The sequence below is a fragment of the Scyliorhinus torazame genome, chromosome 5 (genome assembly GCF_047496885.1).
Source record: "Scyliorhinus torazame isolate Kashiwa2021f chromosome 5, sScyTor2.1, whole genome shotgun sequence".
In the NCBI taxonomy this organism is placed as follows: domain Eukaryota; kingdom Metazoa; phylum Chordata; class Chondrichthyes; order Carcharhiniformes; family Scyliorhinidae; genus Scyliorhinus; species Scyliorhinus torazame.
Genome location: NC_092711.1, coordinates 97,865,188 through 97,889,643, shown reverse-complemented (window position 1 = coordinate 97,889,643; position 24,456 = coordinate 97,865,188). Strand labels below are relative to the sequence as shown.

The 24,456-nt window shown below is 49.1% G+C and overlaps 1 protein-coding gene across 9 annotated transcripts in view; it reads right to left on the bottom strand.

Annotated features, from left to right (window-relative positions):
- Positions 1-12,550, bottom strand: part of LOC140421519 (uncharacterized) — a 331,613-nt gene extending 319,063 nt beyond the window's left edge. Inside the window, exons 1-3 of one of the 9 annotated variants that reach the window (XM_072506305.1) lie at positions 12,532-12,550; positions 4,391-4,506; positions 1,469-2,674 (exon numbers count right to left, since the gene is read on the bottom strand). In XM_072506305.1, the coding sequence (XP_072362406.1) occupies positions 1,614-2,567 (954 nt within the window). In that variant the 5' untranslated portion in view covers positions 2,568-2,674; positions 4,391-4,506; positions 12,532-12,550 and the 3' untranslated portion in view covers positions 1,469-1,613. The other 8 variants (XM_072506304.1, XM_072506306.1, XM_072506300.1 and 5 more) reach the window with 8 other exon arrangements.
- Between the last annotated feature and the right edge of the window lie 11,906 nt (positions 12,551-24,456).

Here is a 24,456-nt window from a genome sequence, read left to right as displayed (position 1 = left end):
TGGAAAGATGCAGCTTAATCTGGGATAGTCAATAAGGATTTGTGAAGGGTAAGTCTTGCCTCACAAATTTGATTGAATTATTTGAGGAGGTAACTAGGTGTGCAGATGAGCGTAGAGCAGTTGATGTTGTATACATGGATTTCAGTAAGGCGTTTGATAAGGTTCCCCATGGTCGGCTCATGAAGAAAGTAAGGAGGTGTGGAATAGAGGGAAATTTGGCCAATTGGATAAGTAACTGGCTATCACATATAAGACAGAGGATGGTGGTGGATGGAACATTTTCAGACTGGAGACCAGTTACCACCGGTGTACCACAGGGATCAGTGCTGGGTCCTCTGCTATTTGTGATCTTTATAAATGACTTGGAGGAGGGGGTTGAAGGGTGGGTCAGTAAATTTGCTGATGACACCAAGATTGGTGGAGTAGTGGATGAGGTGGAGGGCTGTTGTCGGCTGCAAAGAAACAATGATAGTATGCAGAGCTGGGCCGAAAAATGGCACATGGAGTTTAACCCTGATAAGTGCGAGGTGATTCATTTTGGTAGGACAAATTTGAATGCAGATTACAGGGTCAACGGCAGGGTTCTGAGGAATGTGGAGGAACAGAGAGATCTTGGGGTTAATGTCCACAGATCTCTGAAGGTTGCCACTCAAGTGGATAGAGCCGTGAAGAAGGGGGCTTGAGTTTAAGAGCCGCGGGGTTATGCTGCAACTGTACAGGACTCTGGTGAGACCACATTTGGAGTATTGTGGGCAGTTCTGGTCACCTCATTGTAGGAAGGATGTGGAAGCATTGGAAAGGGGGCAAAGGAGATTTACGAGGATGCTGCCTGGATTGGAGGGTAGGTCTTTTGAGGAAAGGTTGAGGGAGCTAGGGTTTTCTCATTGGAGCGAAGGAGGATGAGAGGCGACTTAATAGAAGTTTATAAGATGATGAGGGGGATAGAGTGGACGTTCAGAGACTATTTCCTCGGGTGGGTGTAGCTGTTACAAGGGGGCATAACTATAAGGTTCGTGGTGGGAGGTATAGGAGGGATGTCCGAGGTAGGTTCTTTAATCAGAGAGTGGTTAGGGTGTGGAATGGACTGCCTGTTGTGACAGTGGAGTCGGACACTTTAGGAACTTTCAAGTGGCTATTGGATAGGCACATGGAGCACACCAGAATGGCAGGGAGTGGGATAGCTTGATCTTGGTTTCGGACAAAGCTCGGCACAACATTGAGGGCCGAAGGGCCTGTTCTGTGCTGTACTGTTCTATAATTCGGTATACATTGTAAAACACAGAAATTCCCCTCCAATAGGAGGGAAGCAGCAGAGGCAGCTGATCGGATTCACTCAATCTCAGTCACAAAGAAGTTCCATGAGCTCCTCACAGGTGGAGATGAGGATGGAAGAGACGGGGAGAGCGAGAGGACTTCAAAAGGAACTAATTTGTGTCAGAGATATTAAAAAGTTTCAACACACTGTGCATTTCACACAGACTTAATTTATTTTGATTTTTAGCCAGAATATTAGCCCCTGTAAATGGGCTGGAGTTTGTTATCAGCAGAAAAAGACCCAAATGAACATGGTTCAGTCCTGAATGTGAGTTAACAGCAAAACCCATTCACTGTGGTTACTTATGGCCTATTTGGTGACTCAGCAGGTGGGATGACTGAGTGAATCCCTTCCCACACTGGGAGCACGTGAATGGCCTCTCCCCAGTGTGAACTCGCTGGTGCTTCTGCAGGTTGGATGACAGAGTGAATCCCTTCCCGCACTCGGAGCAGGTGAATGGCCTCGCCCCAGTGTGAACTCGCTGGTGCTTCTGCAGGTCAGATGACTGAGTGAATCCCTTCCCACACTTGGAGCAGGTGTATGGCCTCTCCCCAGTGTGAATTCGCTGATGTACAGTGAGGTTAGATGAGTGCCTGAAACCAGTCCCACAGTGAGAGCACCTGAACGGACTCTCGTCAGTGTGAACACGTTGATGGCGCATCAGATCCCCAGAACCTTTATAGCACCTCCCGCAGTCTGGACATTGAAATGGTCTCTCATCAGTGTGAACTCGCTGGTGTCTCAGCAGGTTGGACAAATTACTAAATCCTTTCCCACACTCTGAGCAGGTGAATGGTCTCTCCCTAGAGTGAACTCGCTGGTGTGTGGACAGACTGGATGACTGAGTGAATCCCTTCCCACACTGGGAGCAGGTGAATGGTCTCTCCCCAGTGTGAATTCGCTGGTGTGTCTGCAGGGCCGATGAGTCAGTGAATCCCTTCTCACACTTGCAGCAGGTGAATGGTCTCTCCCCAGTGTGAATTCGCTGGTGTCTCAGCAGGTGGGATAACTTAGTGAATCCCTTCCCACACTTGGAACAGGTGAATGGTCTCTCTCCAGTGTGGCTGCGTCGATGAGTTTCCAGCTTGGATGGGGAAGTGAATCCTTTCCCACAGTCCGCACATTTCCAGGATTTGTTCTCAGTGTGACTGCATTGGTGTTTCATGAAGCCTGATGATTGACTGAATCCTCGTCCACACACACAACACATGTATGGTTTCTCCCCACTGTGAATGATGCTTTTTCCTTCCATGTTCAAAATCCGATGATATTCAGCAATGATAAATTGAGGACTCTGTCAGATCCTGATGTGATGCTTGGTTTGAGTTTCCGGACTTTGAAGCGTCCCCTTCGAACACCCTGTGAAACCGATTCAAAACAGAAAATAGGGAGTGAGAGAGAACCCACAAAAACACAAAGGCAGGTTGTGAAATTGAGCTGAATGAATCTGGTCATTTGTGGGGCCGGCACTGGGAAAAAGTGACCATGAAAACTACTGCATTGTCATAAAAACCCAACTGGCCTCTGGGAGGAGAGAAAGAGGTGAAGAGGGATTTTGTATGTCTACAAGACATATCAAGAGAGTAGTTGGCAAAGCAAATTCGATCTTGAGCTTTATCAACAGTAATATTGTTGCCAAAACTATGTTTCTGGTGGCACAGTGATTAGTACTGCTGCCTCACAGCGCCAAGGACCCGGGTTCAATTCCGGCCTTGGTGACTGTGTGGAGTTTGTACTTTCTCCCCGTGTCTGTGTGGGCTTCCACCCGGTGCTCAGGTTTCCTCCAAAAGTCCAAAGGGAAAGTTAGGTGGATTGGCCTTGATAAATTGCCCCTTAAGTGTCCAGGGTTGTGCAGGTTAGGTGGGGCTATGGGGTTACAGGGACAGGGTAGGGGTGTGGGCCGAGGCAGGATGGCCTTTCAGAGAATCAGTGGAGACTCGAATGGCCCCCTTCTGCACTGATGGAATTCTATGGTTCTAATTCTATTCTATGAATCTTTATAAAGCTCTGGTCACCACTCTTCAGGAAGAATGTGAAGGTTCTTGAGAAGTGGCAGAGGAGATTTACCAGAATGGTTCCAGCAAAGGAGGTTGAGGGGAGATTTGATTCAGGGACACAAGATTATGCCAGATTTCCATCGGGTGGACAAAGAAACTCTGTTTCCATTCACTGATCGTACAAGCAGTTGGGACACAGATTTAAAGTTTTGGGTAAAGCCTGGATTGAACGATATAAGATCCTGAGGGGTTTTGACAGGGTGGATGTAGAGAGGATGTTTCCTCTTGTGGGAGAATCAAGAACGAGGGTGTCACTGTTGCAAAGTGAGCGGTCGCCCATTTCAGATGGAGATGAGGATTTTTCATTCTCGAGGGTTGTAAGACTTTGGAACTCACGTCCTTAAAAGGCAGTGGAAGCAGAGACCTTGAATATTTTTAAGGCAGAGCTGGATAGATTCTTGATGAGCAAGGGGGGTGAAAGCTCATCAGGGATGTGGAGTTGAGGTTAGAATGAGATCAGCCGCAATCTTATTGAATGCTGAGCAGGCTCGAGGGGCCGAGTGGCCTGTTCCGAGTTTGTATGTCAAAGGTACAGGAGATATGAGGTGATATGAGATATATGTTTTTACACAGCGAGTGGCAATGACCTGAAACTTGCTGCCTATGAGGGAGTTTGAAAATAGATACAATGAATGATTTGATTTCAACAGGAAATTGGATAGACATCTGAGGGGAAATAACCTGCGAGGATACAGGGAGAGAGGAGAATGGCACTGACTGGATTGCTCCAGAGAGCTAGCATGGACTCAATGGGCCGAATGCCATTCTCTGTACCATCATGTCTCTGACTCTTGTGTCATCTAGTTTTGTAATTTAACCCCGGGGTATTCAGATATCACTCAGGTAAATCTGTGCTACACTCCCTCCGAGGCCATTCTATCCTTCCTCAGGTTTGTTGCCCAGAACTGAACACAGTTCTCCACGTTTGGTCTAACCAGGGTTTGTGAATCTCGGGGCTTTTCCAGTCACACTGAGACCTTAACTCTACCCTCACAGACAGAACAGACAAACCTTTTACCTTCCACACCCAGATGCTGCTGAAATTCAGGTTCTGGTGAATCGAGTGATTCTGTCAGATCGCGATGTGACGTTTGGTTTGCTTTTCCAGTCTGTTCAACCTCCACTTCCATTATCCTGTCAATTTACAGAAACCTCACTGTCAGTTTAGGATAAAAATTCACAACATTCTCTCCTCATCAACTTGATTGAATGTATTCCTGGAGGTTTGATCACATGACCTGCCCCCATCCTCCAGCCATTAATCGGTCAACACATCCATCCTTGTGACACACTGCCTTCCTCGGCCAAATGGGAAGCAAAAGGATTCATTACCTTACAGGACAGTTACTGTCCTAATGGTTTTCCAGCCACCCAGCTATGAACCTCGCCAACGCAGGGAGCGGAGTTGGTGTGAACTCGGGGAGAGGAGCTTTGGAACAGTAAATATAAATAACTTACCTCAGGGATTCACGGCCTAGCCGGCAGGGAGCGGAGTTGGGGCGAATCCAGGGAGGAGGAGCTTCAGAACAGGAAATATAAATAACTTACCTCAGGGATTCACGGCCTAGCCGGCAGGGAGCGGAGTTGGTACGAATCCGGGGAAGAGCAGCTTCGAAACAGTAAGTATAAATAACCTCGGGGATTAATGGCCTAGTCGGCAGGGAGCAGAGTTGATGTGAATCCGGGGAGGATTAGCTTCGGAACAGTAAATATAAATAACTTACCTCAGGGATTCATGGCCCTTCGTGTGGGCAGGGAAAGTTCCGAGAGTAAGGAGGGGGTTCCTTCAGCGTAGTAGGGACAGAGGAGGATTGGCACTACCGAACTTGGGCGATTACTATTGGGCCGCCAATGTGGCAATGATACGTAAATGGATGATGGAGGGTGAGGGAGCGGCGTGGGAAAGACTGGAGAGAAAGTCCTGTAAAGGGACGAGTTTAGAGGCGCTGGTGACGGCGCCGCTACCGATCTCACCTAAAAAGTTTACCACGAACCCGGTGGTGGCGGCAACATTAAATATCTGGGGACAGTGGAGGCGACAGAGAGGGGTGCGGGGAGCCCTGGTGGGGTCCCCAATCAGGAACAACCATAGGTTCGCCCCAGGAAGAATGGATGGAGGATTTCAGAGCTGGTTCCAGTTGGGAATTAGGAGGGTGGGAGATTTATTTATAGATGGGACTTTTGCGAGCTTGGGAGCATTGGAGGAAAAGTATAAGTTGCCCCGGGGAAATTTCTTGAGATATATGCAGGTGAGGGCATTTACTAGACAACAGGTGAGGGAATTTCCATTGCTCCCGACACAGGGGATACAGGACAGGGTGCTTTCAGGGGTGTGGGTCGGAGAGGGCAAGGTGTCAGAGATTTACCGAGAGATGAGGGAAGAGGGGGAGGAGTCGGTGGGCGAACTAAAAGGAAAGTGGGAAGAAGAACTAGGGGAGGAGATAGAGGAGGGTATGTGGGCTGATGCCCTAAGCAGGGTAAATTCCTCTTCCTCATGCGCCAGGCTTAGCCTGATTCAATTTAAGGTGCTACATAGAGCACACATAACGGGAGCAAGATTGAGCAGGTTCTTTGGAGTGGAGGACAAATGTGGGAGGTGTGGCGGGAGCCCGGCAAACCACGCACATATGTTTTGGGCATGCCCGGCACTGGAAGGGTATTGGAAGGGAGTGACGGGAGTGATTTCGCGGGTGGTGAAGGCCCGGGTCAAACCAGGCTGGGGGTTAGCTCTATTTGGAGTTGCGGAAGAGCCGGGAGTGCAGGAGGCGAAAGAGGCCGACGTTGTGGCCTTTGCGTCCCTAGTAGCCCGGCGCAGGATCCTACTCATGTGGAAGGAGGCGAAACCCCCCGGACTGGAGGCCTGGGTAAATGATATGGCGGGGTTCATTAAACTGGAGCAGATAAAGTTTGCCCTGAGAGGATCGGCTCAAGGGTTCACCAGGCGGTGGCAGCCATTTCTCGACTACCTAGGGGAACGTTAGAGGGAAGACAGATGACCAGCAGCAGCAACCCGGGGGGGGGGGGGGGGGGGGGTTTAGTTTAGGTCAAAGATAAAGGGGTTTTGTTACTTGTGTATTGTTTAAAATTTCTGTATTGTTATTGTTGCGTTTGCTTTGTAAGAGGGGAAAAATTGTTGTTTGGGAAAAAAAATTTCAATAAAACATTTATTAAAAAAAAAAAAAAAAAAAAAAGGGATTCATGGCCTAGTCGGCAGGGAGCGGAGTTGGTGCGAATCAGAAAGGTGGAGCTTCGGAATAGTAACTATAATTTTTTTTTTTTCAAATTTAGAGTACCCAATTCATTTTTCCAATTAAATGGCAATTTAGCGTGGCCAATCCACCTACCCTGCACATCCTTTTGGGTTGTGGGGGCAAAACCGACACAAACACGGGGAGAATGTGCAAACTTCACATGGACAGTGAGCCAGAGCCGGGATCGAACCTGGGACCTCAGCACCGTGAGGCAGCAGTGCTACTCACTGCGCCACCCTGCTGCCATCAGTAAGTATAAATAACTTACCTGTTGGGTATCTGGACTGGGGGCAAAAACTGAAACGTGACATTAGAGTAATTAACTAAGTCGGGTTGTAACTAGATTAGTAACTCGGAGATAAGTAACCAGGAGATTTGTAACTAAGAGATTGCTGAATGTTATCTATATCAATGACTTGGATGAGAAAGTACAAGGCTTGATCAGTAAGTTTGCAGATGACACTAAAATAGGTGATATTGTAGACAGTGAGGAAGGTTATTAAAAATTGCAGCTGGATCTTGATCTGCTGGGGAAGTGGGCCAAGAAATGGCAAATGGAGTTCAATACAGTAAGTGTGAGGAGTTGCATTTCGGAAAGTCAAATCAAGGTAGGACTTTCACATTGAATGGTAGGGCCTGAGGGAATACCATGGAACAGAGGGACCTTGGAGTTCAGATGCACGGTTCTCTAAAGGTGGAGTCACAGGTGTATAGGGCAGTGAAGAAGGCTTTTGGCCTTCATCAGTCAGGGCATTGAGTATAGAAGTTGGGAAGTTATGTTGCAGTTGTACAGGACGTTGGTGAGGTCGCACCTGGAGTATTGTGTTCAGTTTTGGTTGCTTTGCTATAGGAAAGATGTTATTAAATTGGAGAGAGTGCAGAAGAGATTTACAAGGATATTGCCAGGACTCAAGGGACTGAGTTATAGGGAGAGATTGGATAGGCCAGGACCTGTTTCTTTGGAGCGTAGGAGACTGAGGGGTGATCTTATCGAGATGTATAAGATCATGAGAGGCATGGATAGGGTGAATGCTCTGTCTTTTTCTCAGGGTTGGGGAATTGAGAACTAAAGGACTTTGGTTTAAGTTAAGAGGGGAAAGAATTAATGGGAACCTAAGGAGCAACGGTTTTACACAGAGGGTGGTACGTATGTGGAATGAGCTGCCGGAGGAAGTGGTTGAGGCAGGGGCATTGGCAACATTGAAAAGGCATTTGGACAGATACATGGATAGGAAAGGTTCAGAGGGATATTGGGTTAGCTTAGATGGACCTTTTGGTTAGCATGGACCAGTTTGGGCCGAAGGGCCTGTTTGCGTGCTGTAGATTCTATCCATGAACCCCAAGTCTCTTTGGGCACCCACTGTATTTAACCTCTTTCCATTTAAAAAGTACTCAGCTCTAACCTTTTTTGGTTCAAAACAGATAACCTCACACTTGTTTACATTGCCACAATCTTGGCCATTCACCTTGTCTGTCAATATCTGTCAATAGGGGCTGGTTTAGCACAGTGGGCTAAATAGCTGGCTTGTAATGCAGAACAATGCCAGCAGCGCAGGTTCAATTCCTGCAGCGGCCTCCCCGAACAGCCGCCGGAATGTGGTGACTTTTCACAGTAACTTCATTGAAGCTTACTTGTGACAATAAGCAATTATTATTAATATTATCATTATCTTCTTACAGTTTTATGTTGTCATCAATGCTGTCTACGATGCCACCAAACTTTGTATTATCAGCAAAAGTGCAGAAGAGGCACTTTGATCCATCGAGTTTGCATCAACACATCAAAATCTGACCCACCTACCTAATCCCATTTGCCAGCACTTGGCCCATAGCCCTGAATGTTATGATGTGCCAGTCTTCATCCAGGTACTTTTAAGCGGATGTGAGGATTCCAGCAGTTTCCCAACAACAGGCATTAAACTAACTATTTTCCTACTTTCTGCCTTTTTGAACAGGAGGGGTGCCATTACTCTTTTCCTCTAATGCAGTGACATGGTCACTGGGTCAGTGTCTCCCCCGCCCCTGGTCTCTGTGAGGTTGTTTGTGGAGAGAAGCCGGAAGCGACAGTGAGAGTGGAGAATGTTCATTGTTCGGCTCTGGGGTTTGTAACCCCGTCCGTCCGTCCCCCTCCCCGACACTGACCTCTCACCTGACACATCACAACGCGCGGGGTGATTGACGGCAGCACCGAACCAATAGGCGAAGAGTGGACAGATCCGGAGGACCGGTCGGGAGCGACTGGTCCTCCAACCAATCAGCGCGAATGATGAGGCGGGACTGGGCTGAGTGAAGCATGCGCAATGTGATTAATGGCGAGGCAGCAAAAGGTTCTATCTCGGATCCACAATCCGTGAAGGTGGGAATGGCGGGACGGAGAGAGAGATGAATCAGGAGGGTCGTTAGGCACGCTTCGTGTACATGTTATATAGACCAAAAATCCGGAAAAATAACCTACCGGTACCTGGGGATCTGAGCGCGAGCTGCAGCTTTGTTACAGACAAGATTAAGCTAACGCCATCTTTATTTGGCTCTGGCAGACGTGCGCATGCGCCATCTCAATATTGGGTTCGTGGCAGCAGTGGGTATGCGCCCTTGGCATCCTTTGGATCACTAGCAGTAGTGCGCATGCGCCCTCGGCATCCTTCTTTGGCGCACTAGCAGTAGTCCGCATGCGGTCCTACTGAATAGTCCGCAGTGACAATAATTCGAATTTATATTGTGACTTGAACGGAATAAAACTTTGAAGACTTTCAGAGAAACGTTACAAAATAACAATTGACACTGAGCCACATGAGGAGATATTAGATTTTAAGCAGAATCTTAACGGAGGAAAGTGAGTCGGAGAGTTTTAAAGAGGAAATTGAGGCCTTGGGAACACTAATGGTGGAGAGATTAAAATCAGGACTGCTCAAGTGGCTGGAATTAAATGAGTGCAGAGATCTCAAAGGGTGTGTGTGGAGGAGATTACAGAGATCAGGATGATCATTACCATGGAGTAAACAATGAAAAATTTAAACTTTTTGTGCCTTTTAAAAGGAAGTGTTTGCAGATCAGTGGGCACAGGGGCTGGTGTGAGTAAGCACATGGGTAGCAGAGTTTGGGATGGGATGGAGGGGGTTGTTTAATGTTGCAGTCCGGCTGCGAGTGCGTTGGAATAATTTGGTTAAGTGGTAACAGAAGAATGGATGATGGTTTCTGCAGCAGATGAACAGAGACTAAGGTGGAGTCGAGTTGTGTTACTGAGGTGGAAATCAGCAATCTTGGTGACAGTGTGGATATGTGGTCAAGAGCTTATCTAGGGGTGAAATATTTCACTAAGGTTGTGAACAGTCTGCTTCAGCCTCAGACATTTGACAGGGATGGAATTGGTGACAAGGGAGTGAAGTTTGTAGAGGGGACAGGAAGGGAATGGGTTCAGTCTTGTCAATATTTAAATGGAGGAAAGTTCTGCTCATCCAGTCCTGGATGTCAGACAAGTTCAACAGTGTGTGTCTTGGAAAGGAACTTGCAGGTGGTGATCTTCACATACATCTGCTGTCCTGTTCCATCCAGGTGGTGGAGGTTAAGGGTTCAGGAGATTTTGTCAAATTGTGATTCAGTTGTTGGTCCATTGCTTCCTGTTACCCTCACTCCGTTCTCACTCTCCCTTCCATCAACCTTTTTGATTCTCTCTCTCTCCCACTACTCACTCTCTTTCTCTCTCACTCTGTTTCTCACATAAAATTCTCTAGCCCAGAGGGTTGTGGATGATAATAACAATAATCATTATTGTAGGCTTACATTAACACTGCAATGAAGTTACTGTGACCATCAGTGAATATATATTTAAGGCTGAGATGGTGAGATTTTTGGTCTCTCAGGAAGTGAAAGGACATAGAGAGCTAACGGGAAAGAGGAATTAAGACTGAGATCAGCCACAATCGTGTTCAAGGCAGAGCAGGTTCGATGGGCCGAATGGTCTACTTCTGCTCCTATTTCTTGTGTTCTTGCAGAGGCCCAAGTTTTGTGTAGTCTCAGGCCGGGTGGCAGGTTCCCTTCCCTGAAGGACATTAACAAACTGGTTCACTTTTCACGAAAGGTTCAACAGTTTCCGTGGTCACTTTTTCCCAGTGCCGGCCCCACAAGTTACCAGATTGATTCAGCTCAATTTCACAACCTGCCTTTGTGTTTCTGTGGGATCTTTCTCACTCCCTTTTTACTGTTTTAAATCAATTTCACAGGGTATTAGCAGGGAAGGATGTGCAATTGAAAAACTGCAACCAAGCACCACATCAAAATCTGACAGTCGTGTAACTGATCGTAATCTGAATATCATCAGATTTTGAACATGGAAGGAAAAAGCACAGTTCACAGTGGAGAGAAACCGTACACGTGTTCTGTGTGTGGACGAAGCTTCAGCCGATTATCTGGCCTGTCAAAGCACAAGCGCAGTCACAGCAGGGAGAAACCATGGAAATGTGGGAACTGCGGCAAAGCGTTCATTTACCCATCTGACCTGGCAACCCATCAACACATTCATATTTGGGAGAAGCCTTTCACCTGCCCCGAGTGTGGGCGTGGATTCACTCAGTCATACAGCCTGTTGATGCACCAGCGAGTTCACACTGGGGAAAGGCCTTTCACCGGCCCGAGTGTGGGAAGGGATTCACTCATTCATCCCAACTGCTGACACACCAGCAGATTCACAATGAGAGACCTTTTAAATGCAGGAAGTGCTTTAAAAGTTCTCGGGATCAGGTGTCCCATCAAAGAGTTCACACTGAAGCGAGACCGTTTAAATGCTGCCACGAGGTGACATCATCCAAAAGTGTTAGTTTTCACATGTACACTGACAACACCCAGCTCTACCTCACCCCCATCCCTCCCCATTCCTCCACTGTTACTAAATTATCAAACTGCTTATCCCACATCCAGTACTGGATGAGCAGAAATTTCCTCCAATTAAAAATTTGGAAGACCAAAGCCATTGTCTTCAGTCACCATTAGAAATTCCGTTCCCTAACTCCCGAGTCCATCCCTCTCCCTGGGAACTGTCTGAGGCTGAACAACACTGCACAATCTCCGTGTCAGATTTGACCCAAGATGAGTTTCTGACCCCAAATCCACACCATCACTAATACCAGATATTTCAGTCTCCATAATGTCACCTGTCTCCAACCCCACCCCAACTGCTGCTGAAACCTCATCCATGCCCCTGTTACCTTTAGACTTGGTGATTCGAATACATTCCTGTCCAGCCTCTCATATTCACCCCACATGGAAACGTGAGCTTATCCAAAACTCTGCTGGCCGTGTATTTTCTCACACCAAGTCCTGTTCACCATCACCGCTGTGCTCACTGACCTACATTGGGTCTGATTAAGCAAAGCCTCCATTATAAAATTTGCATTCGTGTTGTCAAATCCCTCCATGGCCATGAACACCGTCAGCCTTTAACCATAGAAGCAATAGAGCCCTGTTCAATGTGTGGAGAAACAGTTCACGTGGTCTGAATGTAGATGATGTTTTAGCCGATGATCTGACCTTTCGAACGATATGTAGTCACGCTGGGGAGAAATCTTGGAAATCTGGGGATTGTGGAATAGATTTACATAGATTTACATAGAACATACAGTGCAGAAGGAGGCCATTCGGCCCATCGAGTCTGCACCGACCCACATTAATCCCTCACTTCCACCTTATCCCCGCAACCCAATAACCCCTCCCAACCCTTATGGACACTACGGGTAATTTAGCATGGCCAATCCACCTAACCTGCACGTCTTTGGACTGTGGGAGGAAACCGGAGCACCCGGAGGAAACCCACGCGGACACGGGGAGAACGTGCAAACTCCGCACAGACAGTGACCCAGCAGGGAATCGAACCTGGGACCCTGGCGCTGTGAATCAGACCTGGAGATTCACCGACCTGTTCACACTGAGGAGTGACCGTTAATGTTCTCCGTGTGTGGGAAGGGATTCACTCAGCTAACCAGCCTCACTTCATCATGGTCAATCTGTACTGGACTGTTATCAAGTGCAATGTACCTTTCCTGAGGTTTGGTGGCCAGTACGGAACACAGTTCATGCAGCAAGTGAGGAAAAGACAGCAGGAATTTCTCTAATCTGTGATTTACAAGGACACATGCTTGGTTCCCAGCAGTTACGTTTCTTCAGTAATTTCCTCATTTTCCCTAAACTACCCTGCCTGTTAATTCTATTATTTCTGATAATTCCATTACTGTTAGCTATAAACATCACACATTAGAATTCAATCTGTTCCACTATTCACTCTGGTTTAAGTTTATGTTGAGGTTAATAACAGACAAACTCTGTCCTCTCCCCAATCCGATTAGAGTTTCCAATGAGTCGATTCTGTGGAATGGAATGTCTTATCAGCGTTTCCACGGTGACCTGTCTGCAGTGAAGGAATGTCTTATCAGCGTTTCTACAGTGACCTATCTGCAGTGAAGGAATGTTTTATCAGTGTTTCCACGGTGAGCTGTCTGCAGTGAGGGGGTGGGGGGGGGGGGAGGGGGAGAAACAGTGGAGGAACCGGTGATGGTTTCTCTGATCTCTGAATGAAATGTTATTTTTAAAGCGAAGGGAGTCTACTGGAAAATCTGAGTACCAAGTGCCAGCTTGAACCATTCTCCAATCCGTTGCAGCACAGCTCCCTCTACATTGCCCCATGAAACACTCCCAAGGCTGATACAAAATGGTGTTAGATACAGAGTAAATCTCCCTCGATGCTGTCCCCATCAAACACTCCCATAATAGGTACCATAGAATTTACAGTGCAGAAGGAGGCCATTCGGCCCATCGAGTCTGCACCGGCTCTTGGAAAGAGCACCCTACCCAAGGTCAACACCTCCACCCTATCCCCATAACCCAGTAACCCCACCCAACACAAGGGCAATTTTGGACACTAAGGGCAATTTATCATGGCCAATCCACCTAACCTGCACATCTTTGGACTGTGGGAGGAAACCGGAGCACCCAGAGGAAACCCACGCACACATGGGGAGGATGTGCAGACTCCGCACAGACTGTCCCAAGCCGGAATCAAACCTGGGACCCTGGAGCTTTGAAGCAATTGTGCTATCCACAATGCTACCGTGCTGCCCAAGTATAGCACAAGGTCAGATACAACGTATATTCTCCTCTGCACTGTCGCCATCAAACACTCCCAGGCCAGGTGCAGCACGGGGTTAGATTCAGAAGAAATCTCCTTATACACTGACCCCATCAAACACTTCCAGGACAGGTACAGTACAGGGTTAGATACAGAGTAAAGCTGCCTCTCCAATCAACCACTCCCAGGACAGGTACAACACAGGGTTAGATACAGAGTAAAGCTCCAGTTCCTCTCGATCATCAAACACTGCCAGGTGCAGATACACAGGCAGGTTATCAAACCATCCCTAGATGCCAAGGCTAGCAGAGACAGAATGGAAGGTATGGCGAGCTGGGACTGTTAAAATTTGGTTTTGGGATTGCAGATTACTCACAAAGTGGAGTGGGGGAATGGGGTTAGATCAAGCTTAACGCGCATCCAGATAGATAAATCCCCGGAAACTGATGAAATGTATCCCAGGACGTGTGGGAGGTTAGGGGTGAAATTGCGGGTCCCCTAGCAGAGATATTTGAATTGTCGACAGCCACAGGTGAGGTGCCCGAAGATTGGAGGGTAACAAATGTTGTGCCTTTGTTTAACAAAGGCCAGAGGGAAAAGTCTGAGAACTACAGACCGGTGAGCCTAGCATCCGTGGTGAGTAAGTTGTGAGAAGGTATTCTGAGAGACAGGATCTACTGGCATTTAGAGAGGCAAGGACTGATTAGGGATAGTTAACATGGCTTTCTGAGTGGAAAATAATGTCTCACAAATTTGGTTGAGTTTTTTTAAAGGGGGAACCAACAAGGTAGATGAGGGCAGTGCAGTCGACGATGTTGTCATGGACTTTAGCAAAGCCTTTGTCAAGGTACTGCATGGTAGGTTGTTCCACAAGGTTAAATCTCACGGGATCCAGGGTGAGGTAGCCAATTGGCTACAAAATTGGCTTGGCGACAGAAGACAAAGGGTGGTTGTAGAGGATTGTTTTTCAAACTGGAGGCCTGTGACCAGCGGTGTGCCTCAGGGATCAGTGCTGGGTCCACTGTTATTTGTTATTTATATTAATGATTTGGATGAGAATGTAGGAGGCATGGTTAGTAAGTTTGCAAATGGTACCAAGGTTGGTGGCATAATGACCAGAGAAGGTTATCTAGGATTGCAACGGAACTTGATCAATTGGGCCAATGAACGGCAGATGGGAGTTTAATTTAGATAAATGTGAGGTGATACATTTTGGTTGATCGATCGAATCGGGGCAGGACCTACTCAGTGAATGGGAGGGAGTTGGGGAGAGTTATAGAACAAAGAGATCTAGGAGTACAGGTTCATAGCTCCTTGAAAGTGGAGTCACAGGTGGACAGGGTGGTGAAGAAGGCATTCGGCATATTTGGTTTCATTGGTCAGAACATTGAATACAGGAGTTGGGACGTCTTGCTGAAGTTGTACAAGACATTAGTAAGGCGACACTTGGAGCACTGTGTACAGTTCTGGTCCTATTATAGAAAGGATATAATTCAACTAGAATGAATGCAGAAAAGATTTACTCGGATGCAACCAGGACTTATTGCCCTGGAGCGTAGGCGTGATCTTATAGAGGTCTGTAAAATAATGAGGGGCATAAGTGAGGTAGATAGTCAACATCTTTTCCCAAATGTAAGGGAGTATAAAACTAGAGGGCATAGGTTTAAGGTAAGAGGGGAGAGATATAAAAGGGGCCAGAGGGGAAATGTTTTTCACACAGAGGGTGGCGAGTATCTGGAACGAGCTGCCAGAGGCATAAGTAGAGGCGGGAATGCTGGGTATAGAGGGATATGGGCCAAATGCGGGCAATTGGGACTAACTCAGTGGTAAACACTGGGCGGCATGGACAAGTTGGGCCGAAGGGCCTGTTTTCATGCTGTAAACCTCTCTTGACTCTATACAACTGCAGCAAAACATCCCTACATTTATATTAGATTTCCTTTGCAATAACAATAATATTCCATTGACCTTCCTAATCACTGGCTTTACCTGCAGACTAACTTGGGATCAGGCACCCCCGATCCCTCTGTAACTCAGATTTCTGCAATCTCTCTCCATTTAAATAATATTGTTTTATTTAATACTTCCTGACAAAGTGGACAATCGACATTTTCTTAAGTTATGGTCCAGCTTTATCAGTTTTTTGCCCACTCATTTAACCAATTTGTAGTACTTTGCAGAGTCCTTAAATCCACTTCACAAATTACTTTCCTACCGGTCTTTGAGGCATCAGAAATTTTAGCCGCCAGACATTCAATCCCGTCATCCAACACATTCATATAGATTGTAAATGGTTGGGAGCCCAGCACTGATCCTGGTGACATTCCACTTGTCACATCTTACCCATCCAGAAATGACCCATTTATACCGACTGGCTGCTTCCTGTTCGCTAACCAATCCTCTATCCATGCTGATATGTTGCCCCCAAACCACGAGCTCTTATTTTGTGTAATAACCTTTGATGGGGCACCTTGGGAAATACCTTCTGGAATGGAAATGGAAATCGCTTATTGTCACAAGTAGGCTTCAACGAAGTTACTGTGAAAAGCCCCTAGTCGCCACATTCCGGCGCCTGTTCGGGGAGGCTGTTACGGGAATTGAACCGTGCTGCTGGCATGCCTTGGTCTGCTTTTAAAGCCAGCAATTTGGCCCTGTGCTAAACAGCCCCAGATAATCCAGATAAAGCACATCTACAGGTTCCCCTTTATTGACATCCCTTGTTCCTTCCTCAGAGAACCTTGATAAATTAGTCAAGCGCGATTGATTCCCTAAACCCATTTTCAAACACTGTATCAAAAGAAAATTAAAATCTCCTCCACCCCTCTGGCTCCTTTGCCAATTACCTTAGAGGGACTCACTTTCTGTTAAAGAGCCTGTCAACCCCTCTCACCCACTCTCCCGAAAGTGAACAAATTTAATCAGGAAAAGTTCAACAAATTCAAATATTTTTCTGTTAAAAGTTTATTGACGAAACAGAACATGGTTAAAAAAAAACTAACAGAAAATTACTTGAGGATCAAAGACAACCAGAGTAACAGGATGTTCACAATGTTCTGGTCCCAAATGGTTTCCCTTTGGCTCCTCTGTAGCCTGTTCCCGTGACTCCCTGCTTTCGACACAGGGGCACTGAACCCTGGGGGTCACATCATCGTCAGCCCCTGGGATTCTCCCCCCCACCCCCTCCCCCCACAAAACCTGATTGGTTGGAGGTCCAGTTTCCAGTTTAGCACAGGGCTAAATCGCTGGCTTTTAAAGCAGACCAAGGCAGGCCAGCAGCATGGTTCAATTCCCGTACCAGCCTCCCCGAACAGATGCCGGAATGTGGCGACTAGGGGCTTTTCACAGTAACCTCATTTGAAGCCTACCTGTGACAATAAGCGATTTTCATTTCATTTCATTTCAGTCAGGCGTCCAGCACCTTCCTGTCTCTATTAGCGACGCCAATGGCAGTTCCCCTACTGGGGAACAGGCCCCGTTATTCTCAGCTAAATTCAGCGAAAGTCAGCCCTCAGCTCCATCACCTGGCTGTCACCGACACGAGCAATCGAGACAGAAAGGTGCCCGAGGGTCAAATAGGAAGACAAAACTTGTGGATTTGGACCCCCATAAAGGTCAGCAACTTCTTAGAAAAAATCAAATTCCCAGTAAATAAATTAAAGGATCACACAACGGGACTTCAAGTTTTATAAGTTTTAATACAACAAACAAACGCACTAGAAGCTACTTTAACTTGGAAACCTACACAGTAAACTATAAACTAGAACTTTGCCCTTTTACACTATCTAAAATCACACTCCACCATCATAGTTACTCTGTCCTGGAATTTAATTGTCTCAGAACCTGTCCAAAGTGATGATTCATTCCTGAGGATTTACTTCCGTTCTTCAACCAAGACACTGAGAAACAAAAGGGAGAATAGAATAGAATGTGAACTGGCAAAATACATAAAAATGGACTGTAAAAGCTGCTGTGGCTACGTAAAAAGGCAATGTTTGTCCGTTCCAGATAGAGTCAGGAGAATTTAGAATGAGGAATAGAGATCTCTCCAGCCACCTCGTTCAACTCTGGGATGTAGATCATCAGCTTTTGGGGATTTATTCCCTTTCAACCCCATTAATTTCTCCAGTGCTACTTTTTCACCAATACTAATCTCTGCCAGTCCCTTGGTTGTCTGGTGTTTTGGGGCCAATTTCTGTATCTTCCTCTGTGAAGTCAGACACACATTGTTTAGTTTCTCTGCCATTTCCTTACTCCCCATTATAAACTCTCCTGTCGACTTCCGGTTGCGGCTATGCGGAGCTAAGCCGCACGAGTCAGCAGCTCCCGCGAAGACGGACTTTCGGGCTCGATAGAAGAGCCCCAACGGAACTTTTCACACAGCCAACCCGTGGGGAAGAGAGGAGAGAGGTCCCCCACTAACCTGTATGGACCGGACCCGCAGCGAAGGACCGGACCCGCAGCGAAACGGCCAAAAAAACGGCACTGGAGCAGCGGGAGAAGAAGAGTAAAACTCCATTATCATAGAATTTACAGTGCAGAAGGAGGCCATTCGGCCCATCGAGTCTGCACCGGCTCTTGGAAAGAGCATCCTACCCAAGGTCAACACCTCCACCCTATCCCCATAACCCAGTAACCCCACCCAACACTAAGTGCAATTTTGGACACTAAGGGCAATTTACCATAGCCAATCCACCTAACCTGCACATCTTTGGACTGTGGGAAGAAACCGGAGCACCCGGAGGAAACACGCACACACGGGGAGAATGTGCAGACTCCGCACAGACAGTGATCCAAGCCGGAATCGAACGTGGGACCCTGGAGCTGTGAAGCAATTGTGCTATCCACAATGCTACCGTGCTGCCCCAACAATGTTACCGTGCTGCCCCAAACAAACAAAATGGCTGCGGCTGGGGACAAAGAAGAGATGCAAGAATTCATCAAGCGCTGCTTCGAGGAGCTGCGCAAGGAGATGGTGGCGCCTATGCTGGCAATAATTGAAGGACTTGGGGCAACCCAGAAAGCCCATGAGGTGAAGATCCAGGAGATGCAGGACAAAGTGAGTGAAAATGAGGACGAGTTCTTGGGCCTGGCGGTGAGAGTGGAGCGGCACGAGGCGCTACAAAAGACGTGGGCGGGAAGACTCGAAGACCCGGAGAACAGGTCGAGGAGAAATAACTTGAGGATCCTGGGTCTCCCAGAAAGAGTGGAGGGGGCCGACGCCGCGGCATATGCGGGCACAATGATCGGGGCGCTGATGGGCGCGGAGGCCCCCCCCCGGGGTTGTTGGAGCTGGAAGGGGCGCACCGGGTGCTGGCGAGGAAGCCCAAGGCAAATGAGCCGCCAAGGGCGATGGTGGTGAGATTTCACCGGTTTACAGACAGAGAGAGGGTCCTGAAATGGGCCAAGAAGGAGCGGAGCAGCAAGTGGGACAATGCTGAGATTAGAATATACCCGGACTGGAGCACGGAGGTCGCTAAGCGGAGAGCGGGTTTCAACTGGGCCAAAGCGGTGCTGCATCGGAAAGGAGTGAAATTTGGAATGTTGCAGCCAGCGCGACTGTGGGTCACATATAACGGCCAACACCACTATTTTGAAACGCCCGAAGAGGCGTGGACCTTTATACAAACTGAAAAGTTGGACTCTAATTGAGGGTTTGTGAGGGTGGGGGGTATTTGAGGGTTGCAGTATGATGGCGGTTGTGTATAGGGAGGCAAGCACGCGCAGGGAATGTTATATGGACTGGGGACGAGAGACAAGGCCGCAACAGAAGCTGCGTCGGGGGGGGGGGGGGGGGGGGGGGGCAGGCTCTGGAAAGTGCGGGGTTTTTCTCCTGCGCGCGGAAAGAAAGGTGGGAGGGGGAACGTAGGAACGTCTACTGATGGGGAGATTCCCACACGAGGGGGTCAAAGGGATGGCGGGGGAAGCCGGGGTCAGGAGACTTACGGGAGTGATATGGGGGGAGCAAAAAAGCTAGACAGGGATCTGGGCGGGGGGGGGGGGGGAACGGTTGCTGCTGCACTGGCCGAAAGGGAATGGGATACAGAAGAGGTGGCCGGGATGGAGGTCCCCCGATTGGGGGCCTGGAGGGCGAGGTAGACGCGGACACGGGACTGGCCCAGAAAAGGAGATGGCTAGTCGGCGGGGGGGTGGGGGGTGAGAGCCCCTCCAATCCGGCTGATAACGTGGAATGTGAGGGGCCTGAATGGGCTGGTGAAGCGGGCTCGAGTGTTCGCGCACTTGAAGGGACTGAAGGTAGACGTGGCAATGCTCCTAGAGACATACCTGAAGGTGGCGGACCAGGTTAGGTTAAGAAGGGGATGGGTAGGACAGGTATTTCACTCGGGACTGGACGCGAAAAACAGTGGAGGTGGCAATTCTGGTGAGAAAACATGTTTCATTTGAGGCCAAGACTATCGAAGCGGACAAGGGAGGGAGATACGTGATCGTGAGTGGTAGGTTGCAAGGGACGTGGGTGGTGTTGGTAAATGTATACGCCCCGAACTGGGATGATGCTGGATTTATGAAGCGCATGTTGGAGCGCAACCTGGACCTGGAGGTAGGAGGACTGATAATGGGAGGGGACTTTAATACAGTGCTGGATCCAGTACTAGACCGCTCCAGATCAAGGACGGGGAGAGGCCGGCGGCGGCCAGGGTGCTCAGGGGGTTTATGGACCAGATGGGGGGAGTGGACCCATGGAGGTTTGCAAGACCGCAGGCCAGAGAATTTTCTTTCTTCTCCCACGTGCACAAGGCATACTCCCGGATAGACTTCTTTGTGCTGGGCAGGGTACTTATCCCGAGGGTGGAGGGGATGGAGTATTCGACCATAGCCGTTTCGGACCATGCCCCGCACTGGGTGGAAGTGATGCTGGGAGAGGAGAGGGACCAGCGCCCGCTGTGGTGGTTGGATGTGGGACTGTTGGCAGATGAGGTGGTGTGTGGTAAGGTAAGGGGGTGTATTGAAAGGTACCTGGAGGCCAATGACAATGGGGAGGTGCGAGTGGAGGTGGTGTGGGAGGCGCTGAAGGCGGTGATCAGGGGAGAGCTAATCTCCATCAGGGCCCATAGAGAGAAGACAGAGGGCAGGGAAAGGAAGAGGTTAGCGGGGGAGATTTTGCGAGTGGACAGGAGATACGCAGAGGCCCCGGAGGAAAGATTACTTGGGGAAAGACGACGGCTCCAGATGGAGTTTGACCTGTTGACCACGGGGAAGGCGGAGGCACAATGGAGGAAGGCGCAGTGGGCGACCTACGAGTGTGGGGAAAAGGCCAGTTGGATGCTGGCACACCAGCTCCGCAAGAGGGCGGCAGAGAGGGAAATAGGGGGAGTCAAAGATGGTGGGAGAGTCATGGCCCAGAGTGCAACGGAAATAAACAAGGTATTCAAGGCCTTCTACGAAGAGCTGTACAGATCCCAGCCCCCGGGGGGGAAGAGGGGATGGTAAGATTCCTGGACCAACTGCGGTTCCTGAGGGTGGAGGAGCAAGAGGTGGCTGGTCTGGGGGCACCAATCGGGTTGGAGGAGCTGAGTAAGGGCTTGGGGAGCATGCAGGCTGGGAAGGCCCCGGGGCCGGACGGGTTCCCGGTGGAGTTCTATAGAAAGTATGCGGACCTGTTGGCCCCGCTATTAGTGAGGACCTTTAACGAGGCAAGAGAGCAGGGGACCCTGCCCCCGACAATGTCGGAGGCGACAATTTCCATGATTCTGAAGCGAGACAAGGACCCACAGCAATGTGGATCGTATAGGCCGATTTCGCTCCTTAATGTGGACGCTAAGCTATTGGCAAAAGTGCTGGCCACGAGGATTGAGGACTGTGTGCCGGGGATGATACATGAGGACCAGGCGGGATTTGTAAAGGGCAGGCAACTAAATACGAATGTGCGGCAGCTCTTAAACGTGATTATGATGCCATCGGAGGAGGGAGAGGCGGAGATAGTGGCAGCCATGGACGCGGAAAAGGCCTTTGACCGAGTAGAGTGGGAGTACCTCTGGGAGGTGTTGCACAGGTTTGGGTTCGGGGGAGGGTTTATTAGCTGGGTTAGGCTTCTCTACAGCGCCCCGGTGACAAGTGTGGTGACGAACCGGCGGAGGTCGGAGTACTTTCGGCTGTACCGAGGAACGAGGCAGGGGTGCCCTCTGTCCCCCCGTTGTTTGCATTGGCGATCGAACCCTTGGCCATATCACTGAGGGAGTCCAATAAATGGAAGGGGGTGGTCCGCGGGGGAGAAGAGCATCGGGTGTCGCTATACGCGGACGACCTGCTGCTGTACGTGGCGGACCCAATGGAGGGGATGGTGGAGGTCATGCAGACTTTGAGGGAGTTTAGGGAGTTCTCGGGCTATAAGCTCAATGTAGGGAAGAGCCAGCTTTTTGTATTACAGGCAGGGGACCAAGAAAGAGGGATAGGGGACCTACCGCGGAGGAGGGCGGAGGGGAGCTTTCGGTATCTAGGGATGCAGATAGCCAGGAGCTGGGGGGCCCGACACAAACTGAATCTGACGTGGTTGGTGGACCAAATGGAGGTGGACTTGAAAAGATGGGACATGTTGCCGCTCTCGTTGGCGGGTAGAGTGCAGTCGGTCAAAATGGTGGTCCTTCCGAGGTTTTTGTTTGTGTTCCAGTGCCTCACCATCTTGATTACCAAGGGCTTTTTCAAGCGAGTAGGTAGGAGTATTATGGGGTTTGTGTGGGCGAACAAGACCCTGAGGGTAAGGAGAGGGTTCCTGGAGCGCAGTAGGGACCGAGGAGGGCTGGCGCTGCCAAACCTAGGGAGCTACTACTGGGCAGCAAACGTGGCGATGATCCGCAAGTGGGTTATGGAGAGAGAGGGGGCGGCATGGAAGAGGATGGAGATGGCGTCCTGCAAAGGAACAAGCTTGGGGGCGCTGGTGACGGCACTGCTGCCGCTCCAGCCATCGAAGTACACCACGAGTCCGGTGGTGGCGGCAACGTTAAGGATCTGGGGCCAGTGGAGACGGCATAGGGGTGCAATGGGAGCCTCGGTGTGGTCCCCGATTAGGAGTAACCACCGGTTTGTCCTGGGGGAAGATGGATGGGGGGTTCCAGGGCTGGCACCGGGCGGGGATTAGAAGAATGGGGGACCTGTTCATCGACGGGACATTTGCGAGCCTAGGGGCACTGGAGGAGAAGTTTGAGCTACCCCCGGGAAATGCATTCCGATATATGCAGGTGAGGGCTTTTGTGAGGCGACAGGTCAGGGAATTCTCGCTGCTCCCGGCACAAGAAGTTCAAGACAGGGTGATTTCGGGTGTATGGGTCGGGGAGGGCAAGGTTTCGGCAATACACCAAGAGATGAAAGAAGAGGGGGAAGCGCTAGCAGAAGAGTTGAAGGGTAAATGGGAGGAGGAGCTGGGGGAGGAGATCGAGGAAGGTTTGTGGGCGGACGCCCTGGGTAGGGTTAATTCGTCCTCCTCATGTGCCAGGCTTAGCCTGATACAATTTAAGGTGTTTCGCAGAGCGCACCTGACGGGGGTGAGGTTGAGTAGGTTCTTTGGGGTAGAGGACAGATGCGTAAGATGTTCAGGGAGCCCGGCGAACCATGTCCACATGTTCTGGACATGTCCGGCACTGGAGGGGTTCTGGAGAGGAGTGGCGGGAGCAATATCTCAGGTGGTGAAAGTCCGGGTCAAGCCAAGCTGGGGGCTAGCAATATTTAGAGTAGTGGAGGCCGGCATTCTGGTCTTTGCGTCCCTGGTAGCCCGGCGAAGGATCTTGCTCATGTGGAAGGAGGCAAAGCCCCCTAGCGTAGAGGCCTAGACAAATGACATGGCTGGGTTCATAAAGTTGGAGAGGATTAAGTTTGCCTTAAGGGGGTCTGCGCAGGGGTTCTACAGGTGGTGACAACCGTTCCTAGACTATCTCGCGGAGTGTTAGAGGAAGGCCGGTCAGCAGCAGCAGCAACCCTGGCGGGGGGGGGGGGGGGGGGGGGGGGAACGAGAGACTGCTTGAGAGGACGGATGAGCGGGAGATAACATGGAGGGTGGGGGAAACTGGCACGAATGGGCAAGAGCCAGTGTATAAAGCTATGTAAATATATCATCTTACCATGTATATATCTTGCTCAGGGTGATTTTGTGTTATTTTGTTACGGGTGGGGGGGGGGTTTATTGTTTGTAAGGGGAAAAATTGTTATGTTTTGTTAAAAAACTTTAATGAATATATTTTCAAAAAAATAAATAAACTCTCCTGTCTCTGCCTGGAATGGACCCACATTGGCCTTCGCTAATCTTTTCCTTTTCACATTCCTGCAGAAGCTTTTCCAGTCGGTTTTTATGTTTCTCGCCAGTTTGCTCTCATCAGTTTCTTGATCCTCCTTTGCTGAATTCTAATGGATCTCATGGAATCTTTAACTTTTCTTGTTCGCCACGGTTACATCACTTTTCCTGTTGGAATTTTGTTCCTTAAAGGAATCTATATTTGTTGTATACATGTGAAATAAAAGTCGCAAAAGTCCCAGAGGTCCATAGGCTGCTCTCCCCTTTGACAGAGAGAGAGCTGACTGGAGGTGATTTAACCCGAGGGTCAGCACACCTCAGGCGAGGGGCCTGGTTGAGAAGGCGGGGCCTTCATGAATAAACTCAGCCAGTACGGGAGTTGAATCCTCACTGTTGACCTTGCTCTGCATCACAAACCAGTCGTCCAGTCAACTGAGCTAACAAACCCCCTGATAAATATGTAATAATTCCTTAAATATTAG